At 59.8% G+C, this 22,032-nt stretch overlaps 2 protein-coding genes across 4 annotated transcripts; one reads left to right on the top strand and one right to left on the bottom strand.

Moving 5' to 3' along the window:
- Positions 1 to 250: 250 nt before the first annotated feature.
- Positions 251 to 3,973, bottom strand: LOC115498950 (small integral membrane protein 24-like). The gene is made up of 4 exons (XM_030292598.1): positions 3,762 to 3,973; positions 3,248 to 3,359; positions 2,922 to 2,981; positions 251 to 395 (listed from the first exon to the last, which is right to left on the bottom strand). The coding sequence occupies exons 1-4, from the start codon at positions 3,826 to 3,828 to the stop codon at positions 251 to 253; spliced, it is 384 nt and encodes a 127-aa protein (XP_030148458.1). The 5' UTR covers positions 3,829 to 3,973.
- A 5,783-nt stretch (positions 3,974 to 9,756) lies between these two features.
- DOHH (deoxyhypusine hydroxylase) lies at positions 9,757 to 19,363 on the top strand. Of its 3 annotated transcripts, XM_030292450.1 has the most exons (6): positions 9,757 to 10,119; positions 10,464 to 10,524; positions 13,626 to 13,964; positions 16,214 to 16,290; positions 17,452 to 17,695; positions 18,800 to 19,363. In XM_030292450.1, the coding sequence occupies exons 3-6, from the start codon at positions 13,691 to 13,693 to the stop codon at positions 19,339 to 19,341; spliced, it is 1,137 nt and encodes a 378-aa protein (XP_030148310.1). In that variant the 5' UTR covers positions 9,757 to 10,119; positions 10,464 to 10,524; positions 13,626 to 13,690; the 3' UTR covers positions 19,342 to 19,363. The 3 variants fall into 3 exon arrangements, with proteins under 3 accessions (XP_030148310.1, XP_030148316.1, XP_030148326.1); XM_030292456.1 differs by lacking the exon at positions 10,464 to 10,524; XM_030292466.1 differs by lacking the exons at positions 9,757 to 10,119; positions 10,464 to 10,524; positions 13,626 to 13,964 and adding an exon at positions 14,709 to 15,031.
- Positions 19,364 to 22,032: the final 2,669 nt, after the last annotated feature.

The following is a 22,032-nucleotide window of genomic DNA, read 5'->3' on the forward strand; positions in this document are numbered from 1 at the left end:
CCAAGAATGTGCTCCAAGTCCAGGAATCACTAGGCAGACACATCGGGAAGGAGGGCGGATAAAGCCCAAGCGTGTAGCGCACGGAGAGCCCTCCCTGAGGGGCAGGGCGAGTTCCACCGGTCTTCTTTCTGGGAGCGGTGTTCTCAACTCCACGTGGAATGTCGGGCTGGCTTCGCATCCAGGTCATTGCTTGTATGGTGTGGAAGGGGTACCTCTGGGGGGCTGCCTGGAAGAAGTGTGCGGTGAGTCTTCACATGGCTGTGTTCTTGACTGTCTCATCATCTCCGGGCTCCTCCTCCTCCAGCTCCAGCCCCAAGTTTCTCTCTCCTTCCTTCTCAGCCTTCTTCTCCTTCTCCTCCTGTATCTCGTCTCTCTTCTTCCTCTTGTCTCTTTCACTGTATGAATACAAAGGCCCCAGACCACGATAAGAAACAGAGTCGCTCGTATTTAATGGACGCTTTCCTGTGCCAGGCCTTGTGACGAGTGTTTTAGAAAAAGTATCTTTGTTGAGTCCCCGAAACAGTCCTTGTGAGGAAGCCTTATCTCTTTTCCGCAAAGGCAGAAACTAAGGCTCAACCAACCATCCCATGGGTGGGCAGGTGGATGGATGGGAGAATGGATGGATGGACGGATGGATGGATAGGTAGATAAGTAGAGAAGTGAATGGAAGCTTGCATGGAGGGAGGAATAGGTAGACGGAGTGATAGGTGTAGATTGATTAGAGGAAGGAAAGAATAATGTCAATGGATGAATGGATAGGAGTGTAGATAGGTGGGTGGGGGGATAGATCACTGGGATAATGGGGGGGGAATGGGCAGGTGGATGGATGGGTGAGTGAGTAGGTAGATGGGTGGGTAGGGGAATGGATGGATGGATGGACAGATGGATGGACGGATGGATGGATGGATGGATGGATGGATAGATGGATGGAAGAATGGATGGATGGATGGACACACAGATGGATGGATGGAAGAATGGATGGATGGATGGATGGATGGAGAGACAGATGGATGGATGGATGGAAGAATGGATGGATGGATGGATGGATGGACAGACGGATGGATGGAAGAATGGATGGATGGATGGATGGATGGACAGATGGATGGAAGAATGGATGGATGGATGGATGGATGGATGGATGATGGACAGAAGAATGGATGGACAGATAGATGGATGGAAGAATGGATGGATGGATGGATGGATGGATGGAAGAATGGATGGATGGATGGATGGATGGAAGAATGGATGGATGGATGGATGGAAGACTGGATGAAAGAATGGATGGATGGATGGATGGAAGAATGGATGGATGGATGGATGGATGGACAGACGGATGGATGGATGGATGGATGGACGGATGGAAGAATGGATGGATGGATGGATGGATGGATGGATGATGGACAGAAGAATGGATGGACAGATAGATGGATGGAAGAATGGATGGATGGATGGATGGAAGAATGGATGGATGGATGGATGGATGGAAGAATGGATGGATGGATGGATGGATGGATGATGGACAGAAGAATGGATGGACAGATAGATGGATGGAAGAATGGATGGATGGATGGATGGATGGATGGAAGAATGGATGGATGGACAGATGGATGGATGGATGGATGGATGGAAGAATGGATGGATGGATGGATGGACGGACAGATGGATGGATGGATGGATGGAAGACTGGATGAAAGAATGGATGGATGGATGGATGGATGGATGGGAGGATGGACAGATGGATGGATGGATGGAAGGATGGATGGATGGATGGATGGACAGATGGATAGATGGAAGGATGGATGGATGGATGGATGGATGGACAGACAGATGGACGGATGGATGGGTGGATGAATGGATGGACGGATGGATGGATGGATGGATGGATGATGGACAGAAGAATGGATGGACAGATAGATGGATGGAAGAATGGATGGAAAAATGGACAGACGGATGGATGGACAGACGGATGGATGGATGGATGGATGGACGTACGGATGGATGGATGGATGGGTGGATGGATGATGGACAGAAGAATGGATGGACGGATGGAGGAATGAACAAGGCAGGGAGAAAACTACCAACATAGGAACCCTGGTGGATTCTACAACCTCCAGCACATCTTGGGAGTGGGAATCACATTTCGCTGGAACTGCACTGGGTCTTAGACAAAGCAAGCCATCAGGCCTGCACCTCTCCTTCTGTACATTTTGGTCTCAACTGAGAATCTTCCAGTCAGACTGGCCTCCTCCCCTCTCCTGCCCTCCTACTCCTATCCCCCAACTTTTGCCCAAGTTGAGATGTTGTACCGGAAGGTCCCCCGCCCTGCCACCTCCCTGAGCCTTCCCATCAGAATCGTGCCTGAAAGCAGTCAGGACCATAGGAGGCACTGAGTCCAGGAGAGTCACCCACAACAAACCACACGCTTGTGCACAGACACCCACACAATCCCACACCACCGTCTTATTCAACACGTATTTGCCAAGTGCCTACTGGGTGCCGGGCCCTGTGCTGAGCACTGGGCACACAGCCGGGACTGAAGCTAAGTTCTATTCATCAATTGGAAGCTACCGTGTAGTGTCGAGAAGGCGGTAAATGACTAAGAGAATTTCAGCTGGTGTTAAATGCAAAGAAAAACGCACTGCTTGGGGACACAGAGCGTCAGGAGAGCTGGTAGTCAGGGTGGGCTTCTGTGAGGAAGAAAGATCTGAGCAGGGACTGAAGGAGGAGCCAGCCGGAAGACACGGCAAAGGGTGTTCCAATCGGCGAGAACAGTAGGTGCAAAGGCCCCGGGGCGGGAATGTGCTTGAAGTGTTCAAGAGCAGGAGGTCATCTGTGCCCACCCGTGCCTCCCCACCCCCGGAGAGGGCGCACACAGACCCCCTGACCCCGCACACAGCCACCCACGTTCACACAGGCGGTACCTCAGGTCCACATCCTGGTTGGTCTCTATTCTGAACCTGGGCTCCCCCTCATCCTCAGCCCTGTAGGAGAGATAGAAACGGGGCGGGGGGAGGTGAGGGGGGTTGAAGGGCAGGAGGTAGGGAGACCCTCGGCCCCTCTGCCGTGAGCTGGGGCTCACGAACTACAGAAAGGAAGGCAGGTGTCCTGGATTGTGAGGTGGGGGTCTGAGCAGCGACAGGGAAATGGGGAGACAGAAGAAGGGACCAGAGAGAGGCAGAGAGGGGGAGGGGCGCCCAGCACTTTGGGACGGGGACGGGGACAAGGGAGCGGGGAGAGGGGCTCCCACCTCACTTTGGAGCACCAGATGCGGTTGGCCAGCATGAGGAGGAAGACGATAAACAGGAATCCCACGACGGCTGCCAGGCCCACCAGCCAGGGCTTCAGGTGACGCTGCGCGGCTGTCCGAAGGTGGGGCAGGTGGGACTCAGAGATGGGGAGGCCGGGGGCCTGGCCCCCGACAGGGGAGAGGGGAGCGGTGCTGGGGGTGCTCAAGCAGATGGGGTCTTGGAAAGGGGCTGGGTTTCAGAGACCGGCTCTAGAGACCAGGAGGGGGCCAGGGGCTGTGACAGGCAGGATTGGCCTCAGGGACGGGGAGGGAGGCCCAGAGGGAGTGGAGGGGCTGGGGGGGGGCGGCGCTCCAAGAGGGGCCGGGCCCCATTCCTCATCTCCCTGCCCCCTCCTCTCAGAGGCCTCAGGTCCTCATCATGAAAAATGGGGAGAAGGTGAGCCTTTGGATGAGCCCATCCCACAACCGCTCCCCACCACTCCCCCGCCACCCCGGGTCCAGGGCCCAGCCCTACCCTCCTGAGCCTCGGCAGCTGACAGGAGCAGGGCGCTGAGCAGGAAAAGGGTCTCCGGGGTCCCCATGGCCGCGGAGGAGCCAGCAGCAAGGCACAGTCAAGGTCAGGCCCGGTCTAGGCCCTGCCCAGCCCTGGATACAGCGGCAGGCGGGCCCAGGGGTGGGGCAGGCCCAGACCCGGAGGGGGCCCTCCCTCCTCCCCTCCCCACCGGGAGGTCAGACTCTGGACCTGAAATAACAATTAACGCGGGGAGTCCAGCCCCCTCCACCCTGGGCCCTGCCCCAGGACCCAACCGCCAGGCTCCCAGGCTCCCTGCGGCAGGGGCCCGGCTGCGATGGGCCTCCACGCGTCGCTATGTCTCCGTCTCCGAACTCCCCACAAAATGTTATGCCCCCATGTCGTAGAGAAGCTCGAGGAGGCCAGGAGCACAGAGGTTACACGGAAATTTTGCGAGCTGGGATCTGAACCCCGGTCACCCAGAGCCAAGGCTGGGATGAGCACAGGGACAGGAAGTGCTGGGCCGCGTGCCCACCGGGCATCTCCAAATCCACCCACGCCCTTATGGCTGGAGAATGGGTCAACCAGGCAGCCGATGACTCAGGGTCCAGGCTCTCTTGCCCGTCAACCTTGGTCCCCGGGGCTGATTAGATAGGGGACCCTGCCCAAGTGAGGGAGTGCTGCAGCCCAGCTGTCATGGGACAGCCACGGCCCGGGCACGTGGCAGGAGGCCCGGAGTGGGGGCCTCTGCAGGGCCCGGGGGGGGGGGGTCCGGGGGGCACTGGGGGATAACAGCGTCATTGCACATGGCCTTATGGAGGGCCTACGCATCCCTGGGGCCTCCTCCCTCCCTGCCGTCTGACTATAGACCACAGGCCACCCAGCGGAGCGGTGGAGTTCAGAGCGAGCCCACCCCGACCACCCAGGCGGTACGTATGAAGCCCCTACTGTGTGCCCTATTCTGTGCAAAGCTCAGACGGGAGGGAGGAAGCCTCAGGCACTGTCCTCCAGGAATTCTCGGGTTAGCTGGGAAGTCAGGACCCCCCCCCCACCCGGGGACCGGCAGATCGAGCGGGGGCCCAGCAGCAGAGCCTGGGAAGGAGGCCGGGGTGGGGACCGAGCAGATCTGGAAGACCGGGGGCAGAACCCCGCCTTGGGGCTTCTGCTTCCGAAGGCAGGTCACAGAACCAGCCTCTGGCCACAAAAAAGTTCTCTCTGCTGCAAGCAAGTCCTTTCTGGGCTTCGTGCCTCCATTGTCCCATCTGTTAAATGGGGGCAAGTGAGTCCTGCCCGCGAGGATCACAGGGAAAAGGCTCACCGAGCACAACAGCAGGCACAGGCTAAGCACTAGGTCACGGTTAGCCACCATTATCACTCTTTTAAAAACATCTTCTTGGTGGAGGCCGGGCGGGATTAGGCTCTGGGGCCAAGGGGGAAACAGGCGGGAAGTGCCAACCACTGGGAGACCTGCCCGCCAAGAACGAGAACATTCTGTGCCAAGACAGGGCAGATCAGTGGAACAAGGGGTCCTGCGCGCCCAAGTCCAGGCTACACAACCGCCAGAGGGGTTCAAACCCGGGGCCAGGCCAGAGGGCAGGGCCCAGCTCAGTTCAGCCTCCAGAAGGAGCTTCGGCCAGGGGGGTCCTTGAAGGCAATCGAAGGGCGGCGGGGAGCCCCGGCGGAGGCTTCTGCGGGGGCTGCGTCGGTGCCCCCGCCAGGGTCCTCGTCGCCCCGCCAGGCCAGGGCCAGCTGCAGATCGAGCTCCTCCAGATCCTCCCCCTCCAGGCTCGGGCGCAGCTCCTGGGGGGCGTCCTCCTGGTCTGGTTTCGGGCCAAAGGCCCAGTCTGCGGTAGGACGCCGGTGAGGAGCCCCCCCCCCCCCCCCGGGGGCCCATCCGCCCTCCGCCCCCTGCCTGGCTACAAGAGGCCCTTGTCCCCGCCCCCCCGCCCCGGGGTGGCCCAGCACTGCCCCCAGCCAGGCCCGTGGTGGGTAGCGGCTCACCGGCCAGGTCGTGGGCGAGGTCCTTGATGAGATGCCCCACAATGGCGTAGGCCACGGCCACCACCAGGAATGCCGCGAGCAGCAGGTACAGCACATACCTGGGCAGGCGGATGGCATCCAGGGGCGGCGGGCGGTACTCCTCGTAGAGCGGCGGGGCCGGGCTCCAGCCCTCCATCCCCTCCTCGACCGCCAGCCCCGGCATGGTGGCCGCCCGCAGCAGGAGAGGCCTGGAGGTGACCCGCGTGGCGGAAATATTAAGGGGCTTTGGGTAAGAGGATTGGGGCTCCTTCGAGGCCACCATCTGTCTGGATTAATCACAGCGCAAATCGCTTCCGCCCGCTGCGCTCCCCCCCCTCCCTCGTTCAGCTCCCGCCAACCTGGCTGGTGCTCTGAATGTCCATCCCGACCTCAGGGCCTTTGCTCCAGCTGTCCTGGGAAATGCCCTGGCCTCATGGAGCTGACATTCAAGACGAGGGGACAGACGTTGAGAAAAACAGGGCCTTAGAGTAAACGATGTATTGGGTTAGAACGTGCAGAGCCTTGTTGGGATGGGGGGGGGGGTCTATGGGGTTGGGACTACTAAGGGGAGTGAAAGCTTAAAATATGGTAGCTAAGGCCATATGGAGGTGCATGTGAGCAGAAACCCGGAGGAGGAAGAGAACCAGGTATGGGAGTGCCAGAGGGAACAGCAATCCGGGCAGAGGGCATAGCACGTGCAAAGGCCCTGGGGCAGGACCTGCCTGGGATACTGGAGAAGAGCGAGGAGGCCCATTTGACTGGAGCACACTGAGTGAGGGGGAGAGAGGGAGAAGGGGAGGACAAGGAGGGGTCTGGGGCAGACCACGGAGGGCCTTGGGGGCGGTGGGGAGAATCTGGGCTTTTACCCTGAGGGAGGTGGGAGTCCTGGAGGGCTGTGGGCAGGGGAGGGCGGGACCTGACTCAGGTGTTCACAGGCGCCCTCTCGTGGCTGCTGCGGGGAGGACGGACCGCGAGGGGAGAGGACAGGCTAGAAGGGACTGCTGGGGTCCAGCTGAGTGACAGTGGGGGCTGGGCGCCCTGGAGGCAGAGGAGAGGCTGTCCTTCAGGACTTTTTTCCAACTTTTCTTCTTGCCATTGCAAATAATGTTGCAACAACGCTTCTTTTCCACCTTTCAAAGTGAAAACACTTTTCGTATGTTTAACTTCCAAATGTTTATGATTTTTTAAAGTTTATTTATTTATCGTAAGAGAGAGAGAGAGAGAGGAAGCGCGTATGAGTAGGGGCAGAGAGAGAGAGAGAGGAAGCGAGACAATCCCCAGCAGGCTCCGCACCATCAGCACGGAGCCTGACGCGGGGCTCAAACTCATGAACTGTGAGATCGTGACGTGAGCCGAAGTCGGACGCTAAACCGGCTGAGCCCCCCGGGCGCCCCTGACTTTGAAACTTTTCATTTTGTTAATGTTTTTATTTATTTTTGAGACAGAGAGAGACAGAGCATGAGCGGAGGAGGGGTAGAGAGAGAGGGAGACACAGAGTCCAGGCTCGGAGCGGTCAGCACAGAGCCCGACGCGGGGCTCGAACTCACAGACCGCGAGATCATGACCTGAGCTGAAGTCGGACGCTTAACCCACTGAGTTCCCCCAGGCACCCCTGACTTTGAAATTTTTAAATGCTGGGAATAGTAGTCCGCCTTTTCCCTGCCACCCATTGTTCCGGTGAAAACTTGCAAATGTATCAAAAAGTTTAGGTTAGGGGTGTCTGGGTGGCTCAGTGCGTTAAGTGGCCAACTCTTGATTTTGGCTCAGGTCATGATCTCACGGTTCGGGAGACTGAGCCTCAAGTCAGGCTCTGCCCTGGCAGCACAGAGCCTGCTTGGGATTCTCTCTCTGTCTCTCTACCCCTCCCCCACTTGTGCTATTTGTCAAGAAAATAAATAAACACCTTTTTCAAAAAAAGAAAAGTTTAAAGAATTGTACAGCTGTCATATGCCCACCATCCACTTTCCCCAGTTCACATACGGCTGTATCTGCTCTATTATATAGCTAACCACACGCACACGCACGCACACAAGCACACACACACAATTATGCATATCAAAATAAATTGCACACCTCACATCCATTAGAACAGCTACTATCAAAAAGTACAGGGGCGCCTGGGTGGGTCAGTTGGCTAAGCATCTGACTTCGGCTCAGGTCATGATCTCACAATTCATGGGTTCGAGCCCCGGATCGGGCTCTGTGCTGACAGCTCGGAGCCTGGAGCCTGCTTCGGATTCTGGGTCTCTCTCTCTCTCTCTCTCTCTGCCCCTCCCCTGCTTGCGCTCTGTGTGTGTCTCTCTCTGTCTCTCAAAAGATGAATATACCTTTTTTTTTTAAAGGCGCAGATGTGGCAAAATTGGAACCCTCGGGCCAGGATGGCCAGGATGTAGAATAGTGAGGCCACCGTGGAAAACGGTTCAGCAGTGCCTCAAAAAGTTAAACGTAGTCTTCCCATAGGATCCAGAAATCCCGCTCATAGGTATCTGCCCAAAAGATTTGAAAGCGGGGAAGCAAACAGATTCTTGCACGCTGATGTTCACAGCGGTCTTATTCACGATGGCCAAAAGGTGGAAACAGTCCAAATGTCCATCAACAGATGAAGAGATAAACAAACCATGGTCCATCCACACCATATGCAACAGTATTCAGCCCTAAGAAGGAAGGATATCCTGACACCTGCCGCAACCTGGATGGACCTTGAGGACATTGTGCTCAGTGGAATAAGCCCGACACAAAAGGACACGTCCCGCATGATCCCACTCGCTGGAGGTCCCTAGGCGAATAACATCCGAAGAGACAAAAAATACGATCGAGGTTACCAGGGCCTGAGGCTCCTGGGAATAATTGTCCTGTGAACACGGGTATACAATTACCTGTTTGAGTGTATGTCTTAGATATATATCTAAGAGCAGAATTGCTGGGCCGTATGGTATGTTTAACTTTTTGAGGAATACTATACTGTTTGGACATAACTGCCTAAAAGCTTGCTTTGTCTTGTGTGGACGGCATCCTGGTGACAGCCAGTGGTAGTCTGGACCCTCACGGGGGCAGTAAGATGAGGAAAAAGTGACGGGATTCCGACCCTATTTCAGACCCTGGATGGATAGGTTGGGAAGGTAAGAATGGCATCCAGGTACTGGTGAGAAACCTTGCACTTATCCTGGAGAGCCCTCTTGCTCCGAAACTCCGTATCCAATCCTTCCTCAAATCCTGTTTGCCCTACCTCCAAAATTAATTCAGGGGAGCCTGGTTGGCTCAGCGAGTGTCGTGCGCCACTCTTGATCTCGGGGGGTGTGAGTTCAAGCCCCACGTGTGGGTGTAGAAATTACTTAAAATCTCTAAAAAAAAAAAATCATAATAAAAATAAACAAAATTAATCCAGAATCTGAGTACTTCTGGTCTCTTTGCTTCCACCCTCCTAATATCGATTTTCTGCCTACCAGTCCAAAAAAGCCTGTTCAGAATGTCCCTGATTAGAACACTTCTGTGGCTTCTCATTTGTCAGAGTGAAGCCAAGTCCTTCTTCTGTCTGGGCGGCTCTATCCCCAAACATCCCCACGGCTCCTTCCCGCCCTCATATAAGTCATCACCTCGGTCTGTGGCCACGCCCCCTAAGACTTCACACCCCACACATACACCTTGCTTGAATACTTTGTTCCCCTTAACACGCGTCACGATCTAACATGTATTTTATTTATTTACTGTCTGTCTCCCTCAGACAAGCAGGCTGGGAGGTTTACGAGGTTATGGATTGCAGGCTGTCTTGTCCTCCGCCTCCATTAGCTATTTGTTACGCGAGCGATGAACAACTTGACCGCGTGGGGGAAAGGACGCGAACCCTCCCCTCCAGAGCTCGCGTCCAGCCCCCTGAAGCCACTGGCCCCGCCCCCAGGACTTGGCCACGCCCCAGGAGCGCCGCGCAGGTTCCGTTGCTAGCCGGCCCCGGGCTCCGGCCTGAATCGGCACAAACCATTTCCACTGACCGAAGCGGGTGGGGAGGCCGGAGAGAATCTCTTCCGGGGAAAGAATGAAGGTTGCCCTTGCCCTTCCCTGAGGGATGTCCGTGGACTCCATCCGGTGTTTAAGTGTGAGCTGTGGCCCAGGCGCCGACTCATGCTTCCAGACCTCTCTCCCGCCGCGGAGACTTTGACTGGAACTCCCCCCGAGGGCTGTGTTGGTGCCGTCCGGGCCGGTCACGTGGGCGGGAAGATGGCGGGTCCCGGAGCGCGCTGCGAGCGTCGCGGTTGGTGAGACGCGGGTGGCGGCGGAGGGAGCGGGCGGGCTCGGCGTTCCTTGTCTTCCGGAAGATCGCTCGGGCGTTCTGGCAGCAGAGAGCGCGGTACGTGGCCGCGGCCTGGCGGGCGGGCAGGGGGAGGACGCCGCGGGAGGGGGTCCAGTCTCTGGGATTCGTTGCTTGGGGGGCGGGGGGGGGGGGGGGGAGTCGAGGGGCCTCCTCCTGAGGGGTTTAGAGTCCGGGCGAACTCTTTCCCCGGGTTGCGGGGTCCTTGTCGCCGGAGATCCCTTCGTTGGGGGGAGCCAGGGAGCCGGAGCGTGCTCGGGGTTCCCATATCGGGCGACCCCTTTCTCGAGATTTCTGGGCGATCCAGCGGCGTGAGGGATCCAGTACTTGGGGACCCACGTAGACAGATCTTGGGGCATCCAGTTCCTCGGGTTCTCTTCCAGGGGGGGGGAACCTGCGAGCAGCCCCGAGGGAATCCCTTCCTGGAGGAGCGTTGATTACCAGGTATCTCTTTGTTGGGAATTCTTGGTTTAGGTAGGTCCGGGATGGGGGGGCGGAGGGTTGAGGATCCTCGTCTCCTCTCTCTCCATCCCTTACTAATCCACCGTGTCTTCTTCTAAGAGGCTTTCACGGGGGCGAGCGGATTCCCGGATTCCGCCTTGGTTGGGGGCTGATCCCCTCCACCCCGCGCCCACACCCTTGCCCCCCGCTTCCCACTGAAAAATGGGTCGAAAGTATGATTTGCGGGCTTCCAGGTGGCTTGGGGCACCCTCCTGGGCACAGAAGTGGGTTTGGGGCTCCCTGCAGGAATATTTAACAGTAGCTCTGGTTTGTCCAAGGGCCCATTAAGTGCCAGCAATTGTAGGAGGTGCTCTACGAGCATCGCTTCATTGGGTCCATGTGCCCCTTCTACCCATCTTATGAATGATACAGATTTACGCCGGGCATGGAGTGCCTAGTACGATGCCTGGTGCGCAGGAGACGTTCGGTTCATTCAACAACTAAGGATTGGGCACCTCCTGCCATGGTGACCGATCCCGTGCTAGGCCTTGGGGACATAGCAGTGAACAGAACAGTATATATACCTGGGTCCGTCCGCGTGTGCGTGTGGTACAGATTTATCTTTATTTATACATAAAGTCCCGTCTCTGTGGCGCCGACTTTCTAGTAAGAAACAGATGAGTGAAATGTACTGGACGCGGGTGCTGTTAGAGGCCGCGGGGAACACTGAAAGCCACGAGGAACAGAAGTGCAGGGCGGTGGAGGGTTTGCGTTGTTAAAGCTGGGTGCTCAGGGGATTCCTGCCTGTACTTTAATATCTGAACAGAGACTGGAAGGAAGCCCGGCTCGTGAGCTGCTAATAGTTTTATTCCAAACGAGGAAGCCAAGCCCAGAGACTTTTGCCCCAGTTCAGGTGTTGCCCTCTTTTGTCTTCACGTTCCTCTCCCGTAGCTGGAGCTGCCTTGTTGGCCACATCTCCCCTCATTCCCAGGCATCTGAGGACGCTGGGGGTGATGAGTAGGCCATGAAGGGCCCTCTCCAGGTGTCTTGAGGGCGACCCCGCACGGACTGGGAGGCAGGAGTCCTGGGTCCTGTTTGGTGACCCCAGACAAGTCGCTGCTCGTCTGTGTAGAAGAGAGTCAGATCTCACGGCCCCTAAGGCCTTGCCAGCTCCCTGGCTCCTGGTTTCTGTGGTCTCTGGTGGTCCTTATTTCAAGGTGTCCCCTCCTTCGATGGTCATCCACACTCAGGCAGCCACACCTCCCTCATGAAGCCCGGTCAGCCCTGCCGACGCTGCAGGGAACCGGAAGGCCACGCAGCACGCCAAGGCTTGCTTTACGAAGCGTCTGCCGGGTCTTCGTTGATCTGGACGGTGGAGAGGGAGCCCCTCCTCCCCGCCCAGCCCAGCCCCGCCCCGTCATTTCATCTTAGTCCATCCATTCGGCAGAACAATTGTGGTTTAGAACTTGACTCTGGAGCCCGGCTACCTGGATGTATAACTCCTTACGCGGTTCGTAAGCGAGTTATTAACCTCTCGGCTTCTGCCCTCTCGCCCGTAAAAGGGTGACAGTCCTAGTGCCTGTCTCATAGTTTTATGGGGAGAATCACAGGAGCTCACGAATATAGGGAGCTTAGAAGAGGTGCCTGCCGGGGCGCCTGGGTGGCTCAGTCGGTTGAGCGTCCAACTTCGTCTCAGGTCACGATCTCACGGTCCGTGGGTTTGAGCCCCGCGTCGGGCTCTGGGCTGACGGCTCAGAGCCTGGAGCCTGCTTGGGATTCTGTGTCTCCCTCTCTCTCTGCCCTTCCCCCGTTCATGCTCTGTCTCTCTCTGTCTCAAAAATAAATAAATGTTAAAAAAAAAAATTAAAAGAGGAAAAAAAAGAAGAGGTGTCTGTCACAGAGCAGATGCTCTGTGCACGTCAGCCGCTGTTACGGGGAGGGCTGTTGGTTTCATTGAGGGCCTACTGTGTGCTGGGGGGGTTTAGTGGTGACCAAGATAGACTCGGTCCCTGCCTTCAGAGTTCTGTGACGGGTAAGACCAGCCATAGCAGCTAAACTGGTAAACATCTTACGCGATGTCTAGTAGTGGTAAGTGCTTTGAAGAAACGTAAAACAAGGGAAAGGAACAACAGTGAAGACTGTGACCCGGGAAGGCTTCCCTGAGGAGGTGACATTTGAGACCCACGAAGTGAGAGCATGAGCATGGGAGGCATCTGGGGACGAGTGTTCCTGGGGAAGAGAACAGGTCCGTGCAAAGGTCCTGGGGCAGGACTGGGCCTGGCCTGTTGGAGGAACAGCCAGGAGGCCTCTGTGGCTGGAGCAGAGTGAGCGAGGGGGTGGAGGGGGAGAGGAGGGAGGGCTGGCAGGGGGCGAGGTAGGTCATGCAGGGCCTTGGGGACCGTCAGGGGGCTTGGAATCATAAGGTGCCACAGGAGGGGGATACAGGACAGTGACCTGGTGCAGTTTCCACACCCCGTACTCAGCAGCTTTAAGCAGCAGCAGCCTCACACCATTGCCCGGGGCCAGGCATCTGGGCCTGGTAGCTTCTGGCTCCGACCTCTCGTGAGGTTGCGGTCAGGGCACCGCTGGGGCCGCCTCGGCTGCAGGAGCTGCTCCCGGCCTCCTGCTCTCACGTGACAATTGGCCAGAGGCCTCGGTCCCTCGCCCCGCGAGCCCCTACGTGGGGCTGACGGAGCCTCTCCCTGGCTGGCTTCCCCCAGCGCGGGCAAGGAGGACGCCGCAGCGTCTCTCGTGACCTGCCCTCGGGGGTCCCTGTCGTCCCTTCCGTGTCCCGTTGTTCAGCCCTTCCGGTGTGAGAGGGGCCGCACGGAGTGGGGATCGCCGGGGGCTGTGTTGGCCACCCACCACCGCGGTCCCTCCGGCTACGGCGTGGGGCGCAGACCGGCAGAAGTCCTTGCCGGTACAGAGGCGAGAGGCCCAGAGAGGGAAGGTGACTTACGGAAGGCCGCCCAGCAAGTAGACAGGGCCGGACCCTGGCTTTCAACCCAGACGTCCAGGCCACCCGGGCCCTAACTCTTAAGCGAACAAGTTCACGGATGGGCGGAAGACGCCTCTCACCTGGGCTCTCGGTTTTCCGCACGTAGGTTCTTGTGCCCCACGGCCCCCAGCTTCGGCCCCCGGCGGGGCTGCGGAGGAAGGCGACGGCGCCATGGTGACCGAGCAGGAGGTGGAGGAGGTGGGGCGCACGCTGGTGGACCCCCAGCAGCCCTTGCAGGCCCGCTTCAGGGCGCTCTTCACCCTTCGCGGGCTCGGCGGCCCGGGCGCCATCGCCTGGATCATCCGGGCCTTCGGCGACGACTCCGCCCTGCTCAAGCACGAGCTGGCCTACTGCCTGGGCCAGATGCGGGACTCCCGGGCCATCCCCGTGCTCCTGGACGTGCTGCGTGACACCCGCCAGGAGCCCATGGTGCGCCACGAGGCCGGTGAGTGGCCAGGGCAAGGGCGCCTGGCCTTCACCCGCCTGCTGTTTCCCTTCTGCCTCGGGGCCCCCCCCCCCCCCCCAGCTGCCCCCCGTGTGATCTAGCCGAACTCTGCACGCTGGGTCCGCGGAGGGTGGGTAAAGTCTCCAGCCCACCCCCACCCCCACCCCCACCCCGGGCCGGACAGACTCCGTCACCGGACTCAACGGTGCCACTGTGCGTAAAGCCGCCGTAAGCTGGCATCCCCGGAGGGGCGTGGCCACGTGCAGGTGGACCCTGATGGACGCTGAGGTTTGAAGTTCGCGTCATTTTCACGTGGGGAACTATCGTCCTCTTGATTTGCAGTTTGTCTATTTTGAGAGACACAGAGGGAGCGCGAGCAGGGGAGGGGCAGAGAGAGAGGGAGAATCCCAAGCAGGCTCCACACTCGGCACAGAGCCCGACACTGGGCTGGATCCCACAAACTGTGAAAACATGACCTGAGTCGACGTCTGGAGCTGGAGGCTTAACCTAAGCCTGAGCCACCCCGGTGTCCCTCGTCCCTTTGATTTAAAAGAAAGCGATTTTGGGCGCCTGGGTGGCTCAGGCGGTTAAGCATCAGACTTCAGCTCAGGTCGCGATCTCACGGTTCGTGACTTCGAGCCCCGCGTCGGGCTGTCTGCTCTCTGTGTAGAGCCCACTTCAGATCCTCTGTCTCCCTCTCTCCCTGCCCCTCCCCTGCTTGCACGTGCGTGCTCCCTCTCTCAAAAATAAATAAAAACGTTTAACAAAAAAAAAATTTTTTTTTTGAGAAAGACATTTAAAAACATAAAAATCATTCTCTGCTGATACAAAACCAGGTGGTGAGCTCACCAGCCTGTGATGTCTGTTTCATGTGTTCGTTTTAGTCCCTGGGCCAGTGTTTATTGAGCACCTGCTATGTACCAGGCCCTCTTACCTCCAGGGCAGCAGGAAACAGGAGGAACGAATAAAATCCTCGGCAAGACTGTGCTGCTGAGGCCTTGCCTCTATGACCAGCGAGCTCATTTGTGGATGGGCACAGGGCGGCTGTTTCCATTTTACCCTTTTAGGTATTTTTAGTGTTCCCCGAAGTGGTCTCTACCTATGCTGAGCTGTCCCCATCCCCACGCTGCCCCTGGTGACGCTCGATGTGCCAGTCGCTATTTCGGTTGGAGCTCTCCTTCACCAAGAGTGCTCTACTCCAAACCTCACCTTTCCCATAAGTCCCGCTATTTTGAGTGTATGGGAGTGCGGGACACCTCGTCGTGTTATGGAAGTGCTAAGGAGGCGATGACGCAGGGAGTAGGATGGGGGTGCCAGGGGTGTTGCCCTTTTTAATCAGTGGACAGAGATCTGAGTGAAGGAAGGCAGTTATCTGGAGAAAAGTGCCTCAGGCACAGGATACAGCCCGAGCAAAGGTCCTGGGGCAGTACCCAGCCTGTTCCTTGGGAGAGTGGCACAGAGGTCCCTGTGGCCGGAGCAGAGTGAGCAAGAGGGAGGAGAGGGGAGGACGGGAAGGGGACAGGGCAGGTTGTGCGGGGCCTTGGGGGCCAAAGGGAGGACTTTAGGTTTTTGCCCTGAAGGAGGTGGGGGCCCTGAAGGGCTGCGGGCAGAGGAGGACGCCCTGACTTGGATTCAGGTACATTGGGGTGTTCTCGATGGGGGGCAGCATCACACTCTACCAGCCTGCCAAGCGGAGGAGGAGTTGAGTGGGAGCGAGTGTTTGCTGGCCTTGGGTCTCTTCCCACTCAGGGCTTGTGCAGACCCACGGAGACGGTCAGCCTCCTCCAGCCCTGCCTGGGTCCGCTGGCCTTCCTCCCTCACTTCGTTGCCTAGATCCCCCTCCTCCAGGCTCACCCCCACGAACTCTCCTCGCCCGGGTGTCCTTGGAGCTCCATGTTACCCAGTGTCCCCAGGCCGTAATGTCATGCTCACCTGTGTCTCCCCATCTAGAGCATGGGGGGCCGGGGGGAGGTGCACTGGCCCGGGGATCGGGAGAGGTCTCAGCCCAGCTCCAGCCAAGTCCAAATTCAGGGGAAGGGATGCCGACTGAGACCACTTGGGGGCCGTGCCCGCTCCGCTCCAGTCCACGGGGCCAGGGTGGGTCACAAGATACATACAGAGCTGTAGGGAGGACGGAGCACAAAGGAGGTGGTTTTGCTGGTGTCGTCCCCCACCCCCCACCCCCGCATCCGGGGCTTTTCCTACTTTCCTGACCAACAGTGAACGGTGTCCGTGGTTCTTCTTCTCAGGGGAGGCCCTGGGGGCCATCGGGAACCCGGAAGTTCTGGAGGTCCTGAAACAGTACTCCGCCGACCCCGTCATCGAGGTAACTAACGCCTGACCCCTCCCGCTCCCGCTCCTGCCTAGACCAGCCTCACCAGGGTTTGCTTGCCAGGGCGACCTCTTGGCCGGGACAAGATCAGAGGGCGGCGGCCAGGGTGGCTGCGGGCTCCTGATTCCCCCCTGCCCGGCTGACGCGCCGCGCCTTTCCCGCCCTTCCAGTCCCTCCACCAGGACCCCTCCGAGCCCACCCACTTCTGTCCGCCCCACGGTCCGTCCCCCCCGCCTGCCTTTCTTCCTTCTTCAGGGAGCGACCTTACTGAGATGTTAACACCATAAAATTCACCTTCCGAAAGTGTGCACTTCAGTGGTTTTTAGAACATCCACAGAGGTGTGCAACCATCATCTCTCCTTCCAGAACATTCCCTCACCCCAAAAGGAGCCCCGCCCCATCAGTAGTCACTCCCCTGCCCCCCAACCCTTGTCAGTGTCTCATCTACTTCCTGTGCCCATGGATGAGCCTGTTCTGGACGTTCATCTGTGGACGTGCGCGTGCGCGGTGGGCCGCGTTTTGTTCATCTGCTGAGGGACGTTTGGGCCGTTCTCGCTTTTTGGCTGCATGAGCCGTGTTGCCGCGGACACGCGTGTGCAGGTTTCTGTGTGGTCGTGTGTGTTCCTCACTTGGTGCTTCTGTTGTCTGCTTCCCGTACCTCTCCCTCAGTGTCCTCTGGGTACCGGGGGGGTGAAAGGACCTATTTCGGGCCGGAAGCACTCACGTGTTCCGATGACCTTTAGGACAGAATCCCAAGCACCTGCTGCAGCTCGTGAGCCTTGACGAGTCTGGCCTGACCACCTGGGGGCGCACCTCTGCCCACCCAGCCTGCTTGCTCTTCCCTGACGTGTCCACAGGGTCCTGCCTCAGGGCCTTTGCACTGGCCATTCCACCCACCTCACTCTTTCACTCGGTTCTGGCCTCAGCTCCACTCTGATGCCACCTCCTCATTGAGTCTCCTGGTCTGTCCTCCTCGTCACTCCCTGATCGCATAAAGCCCGTGCTGGCCTATGTCCAATCTGGAACGATCAGTTAACTCCTGCGTCTGTTGCCTCCGGCTTCTGTTAAATCTGGAGCCCCTGAGGTTGGGGAAGGGGCGCCTTCACGTCCACTGTCGTGTCCTCAGTGGCCACCTGCGCACCCCTGTCCCCGCAGGTGGCTGAGACGTGCCAACTGGCTGTCAGGCGGCTGGAGTGGCTGCAGCAGCACAGCGGGGAGCCCGCGGTGGCAGGGCCCTACCTGTCGGTGGACCCGGCCCCTCCCGCTGAGGAGCGCGACGTGGGGCGGCTGCGGGAGGTGCTGCTGGACGAAGGCCAGCCACTCTTCGACCGGTACCCGCGTCTCCATGTTCGCCCTGCTCGACGCCGGCTGCGAGGAGGCTGCCCTTGCGCTGCGGAGGGTGAGTCGGGGTCCGGGGAGGGGGGTGGGGGTCATGGTCAGTGCCCCTCAGTCAGGCTCAGCGGCTGCAGCTGTGACACGGAGCCAGCGTGACCCAGGGAATGTGCGTCCCGGCCCCGGCCCCGGCCCCCGGCGCTTCCCCACGCGAGAACTCATCCTCCTTGGTGGGCGGGCGCCCTGACTTCCGGTTCTCCGAGGGAGAAGCCGCGGCCGAGAAAGGCCGAGGTGGTTGCCCGAGGAGACGGCGGCTGGCGAGCGGCAGAGTAGCGATCCGATCCGCGGCGGTGTGGCTCCGGGACCCCTGAACCCTTTCTCTCTCCCCTCCCGGCTCTGCAGGCCTCTCCCCGGGCGGTCCCTGGTCCCCCGTGGCCCGATGCCCGGGACGTGCCCCCTGAGGATTTAGAGCCCTCGCAGCCCTCCCATGACTTCCTGTCTGGCAAGGAGACGCCTGGTCATCGCTGTGACCCTGCGTCAGGGGCGGGAGACCCGGCGATGCCGGGCGGGAGCCCAGAGGGGCTGGTGCTGCTTGAGAACGGGGGCCGCACAGTCAGGCAGGTGGCCTTGGGCCCTGGCTCGGCCTCGAGGGCGTCTGGTCTTGGGCAGTCACCACCCGTCTCCCGGCTGTGGTTTCCCCATCAGTGTGAAGCATGACCTGTGTGTGGAGTGGGGTCAGGGTGCCCGTGACCGTCCCCTTATTAAACGCTGCAGCGTGTGCGGACGTGCGTACAGGCTCGCCGGTAGCCCTTGACCCCGCCGGCAAGCACGGAATCCAGAGGCAGGGAGAGGCGGGAGTCAGCGGGCCGGGACCCTGGGCCGGGGAAGCCCCCTCCTGCCCGGTCCGCCTTCCTCCTGCCGGAGGAAGCCCGCAGGGAGCCCACCGCCAGGCCGTGCCCATCCGGCCGCTCCTGCCCCCGTGGCCCCACGTCCCTCCCCCTGAGCAGCACTGACCACCTCGAGACGGGGAACCCCCTTTCCCGGTCCTCTCTGCCCTCGGGCGCTCAGCCCTGGGTCCCCGCAGTGCAGGCGTGCGGGCGGGCGGGGGCGTGGTCGCTGGCCTGCCCCGATGGCGCCGCCCAGCCAGTGACCGCGCCCCCTCCGTCCGCAGGCCTGCGCTGTGGCGGCGCCTCTTCCGCCACGAGATCGGCTATGTCCTTGGCCAGCGGCAGCACGATGGCGGCCGTGCCCCAGCTGGCGGCCGACCCTGGTCCGGCACAACCGAGAAGCCCCATGGGCGGCAGCGAGTGCGCGGAGGACCTGGGAGCCATCGCCCGGCCTCGCCTGCCCTTGGCCGCCCTGCGGGGCCCACTCGGCCCGACCCCGACGCCGTGGTGCGGGGAGAGCTGCGAGGTGCCCTGGACATGTACGACTACGGAGACGGGGCCGGCCTTCCAGTATCGCGGACGGGGCTGGGAGCAGCTGCGCAACGGCGCCCGCCTAGAGCCGCCGGCCCGCGGCCTCCCTCCCCCTGCGGGGCCCTGGGACGCCACACCCGCGGCTGCGTATCAAACCGAGCTCGTGTGGGTGGGATCTTGGCTCCCCCGTCCCCCTGGGGCCAGGCTGAGTGCGTCCTGTGTCCCCCGCTCGCGCGGGGCGGCGGCACCCCAGATTTCCGGTCGGGGGTGGAGGTCGCGTGGAGCCGGCATCTGAGGGTGCCGGCCGGGGCTGTGGGGGTGCCGGAAAAGGCGCTGGGGGCAGACCCAGCCGCCTTGGGCCTGGGCCGGGGCCCCTGACTCCCCAGCCTGGGACTAGGCAGGGAGGGGAGGGACGAGCCCCCCCCCCCCCCCGGGTCCAATGCCTATTAAATTATGTTTGCCAAAGCCGTGACTCCGCAAGTATGGTCGGGGGGGGGGGTGGTGCAGGGCTGCAGTCGGGGAACCTCTAATGGCGGAGGTGGGGGGGGTTGACGAGCTCAGCTCTTGAAATCTGCCCCGCCCCAGGCGCTCCGGGTCATCTCCGTCCCCGGGGGTAAAGTCAGCCCAGCCGGCCCTCCAGCCTGGCCTCCCCCAGACCCTCCTTCTCACCCAGCCCCTGGCGGAGGCAGAGGGGAAGGGGTTTGGGGGCCTGGCTGGGAGCCGGGGCTACGGTTCTCATCACAGCCCCCCTCCCATTCTCCGTGTGCGGCCTTGAACCACCTGTTTTATGGCGACGAGACGGCTGTAACAGCAGAGCCTAATCTCACGTGGGACACTGCCCACATTCCCGCCGCTGACCTGACCCTCGGTCACCAGCAGCCCTGACACGGGCGCGGGATTTACCACCCCGACGTCTGCTGCTGCCAGCGCATTTCACACCAGATGTGTGGGGCTTCCTGCAGTTTAGTTCTGGCGCGGACGACCCGAATTAGCGCGGGCCCTGCGGGTTCCCGCTTCGGGGCTCCCGCCACCCCCTCCCCACACGGAATGATCTGCTAGGGCAGCCCACAGAACCCAGGAGGGCACTTCTCTCGCCCGTTCCTCCTGAAGGGCACCCAGCAGCTTCCTCCCCAGGAGGCTGGGGCACGCGGACACAGTCACCCGCCCGGGAGCTCTCCCAGCCCCGTGGGTCAGGGACTTCGTGGAGGCTCCACGGTGCCGGCGTGAGCGCTTGACCATGGCCATCGGTGGTTACCGCCCCGCCCCCCGTCAAGGGTGTGGCCCTCCCGCCAGCCACCACCCCGTGTGCCGGCTGCCCCTCCAGTCTCCACTTAGGTACTGGGGAGGCGTCCCAAACTGGGCTCGGAGGTCAGAATTCCTCAGGTTACCTGCCAAAGCTGCTCCTCCCATAGGAGGTGGAAATGCGCTTGTCATTCCAGGTGCTCAGCCTGAAAACATTGGGGTTGAAAATCCATCCCAGATCTGGCCACATCCCCCGTCTCCTGTGCCCCCAGCCCCGCATCGCCCACCTGGACTGCACAGTCCCCTCTGCCCCCTTCCCCGTGCCCCACCTGGCTTCCCCCGGTCTGTCCTCCCTGAAGCAGCCACCAGAGGGCGCTTGTGAGCACCCGGGTCAGGTCCCGCCGTCCTCTGCCCACAGCCCTCCAGGACTCCCACCTCCCTGGAGGAAAAGCCAAAGTCCTCCCTGTGGTCCCCAAAGTCCTGTACAACCTACCCCTTGCCCTTCCCTGCCCTTCCCTCTTCCCTCTCTCTCCCCCTCGCCCACTCTGCCCTAGCCACCAAGCCTTCTCACTGTTCCTCCATCATGTGAGCCTGGTGCTGCCCCAGGACCTTTGCATTTGCTACTTACTCTACCTGGAACCTTTTTTCCCTCCAGGTATCTGTTCACTTCCCTCGCTGAAATATTTGCTCCTTTGCTCAGGTGTCCCCCTCCTCAGTGAAGCTTGCCTGAGCCGCCTGCGTTGAAATCATAACCTCACTCCTAATGTTCCTTTATTCTGTCCCCCTGCTTTATTTTTCTCCACAGCATCTCTGTTTTCCTGTACACGTTCCTTAATTTTGTTCATTGCCTGTGTTTCCTCTCCACCTGCACAAGCACCGCGAGAGCGGGGATTTTGTTTTCCCCGCGGCATGACAGCGGGGTGGCGCCTGAGCCGCGAGACGGAACATGAAAGTAAAGCCCTAGTGTGCAGTGTTTTTCCCTCCCTATAACCCACCACGGTCCACTCATGTAGCTCCCGATCGGACTTTGTAGTCAGGACACACGGGCCTCAGCACATCGCTGAGCGGACCCCTCGCCCCGCTAGGGTCGCGTGCCTGGCTCTCTCTAGTGGGTGGCAAATCGGTATTTGAGGCGCGCCCGTCATCGGGGGCGGCTGGCTGGTTCAATACTTCACAATCAGACCTTCAAAAGCTGGGGAGCTCGACTTCCAAAGAGTGAAGCGAGCAAAGCCCAAAATAAATCCTGTGGCCTGATTTGCATAGCGGAGTCGTACATGTAAATTACCCTGTGGGTAACCTCTTGGAAAAATAGCCAAGCATTTTCCCAGAGCCCTTGAACTCCCCGTGCCACTTGAGGCTTTTTACCGTGATGCGTACTCCCGGCGTTTGTACGCACGGTGGCAGCGGCCGCTCTGGAGTGAGCAAACAGCCTGCGCGAGACAGCTTTCCCTGGGGACAGAATTCACCTGCCTCTCACTCCGGTGCTGGCTGTGGCTTTTCCTCTTGCTTCCTGGGCCCGAAAGCGTAAGGAAATTAGGCATGCAGGAAGGCGCCCTGGCGTGTACCCCTGTCCCGGCCGGTCATTGACCTGTGTAGCTAGATGTTTCTGTTCTGTTTTGTTTGTCTTAAAATTTTGTTAATGTTATTTATCTCTGAGACAGACAGAGACAGAGCATGGGGGTGGGGCAGAGGGAGGGGGAGACGCAGAAATCCGAAGCGGGCTCCAGGCTCCGAGCCTGGAGGG

Source organism: Lynx canadensis, chromosome A2 (assembly GCF_007474595.2).
Source record: "Lynx canadensis isolate LIC74 chromosome A2, mLynCan4.pri.v2, whole genome shotgun sequence".
Classification (NCBI taxonomy): domain Eukaryota; kingdom Metazoa; phylum Chordata; class Mammalia; order Carnivora; family Felidae; genus Lynx; species Lynx canadensis.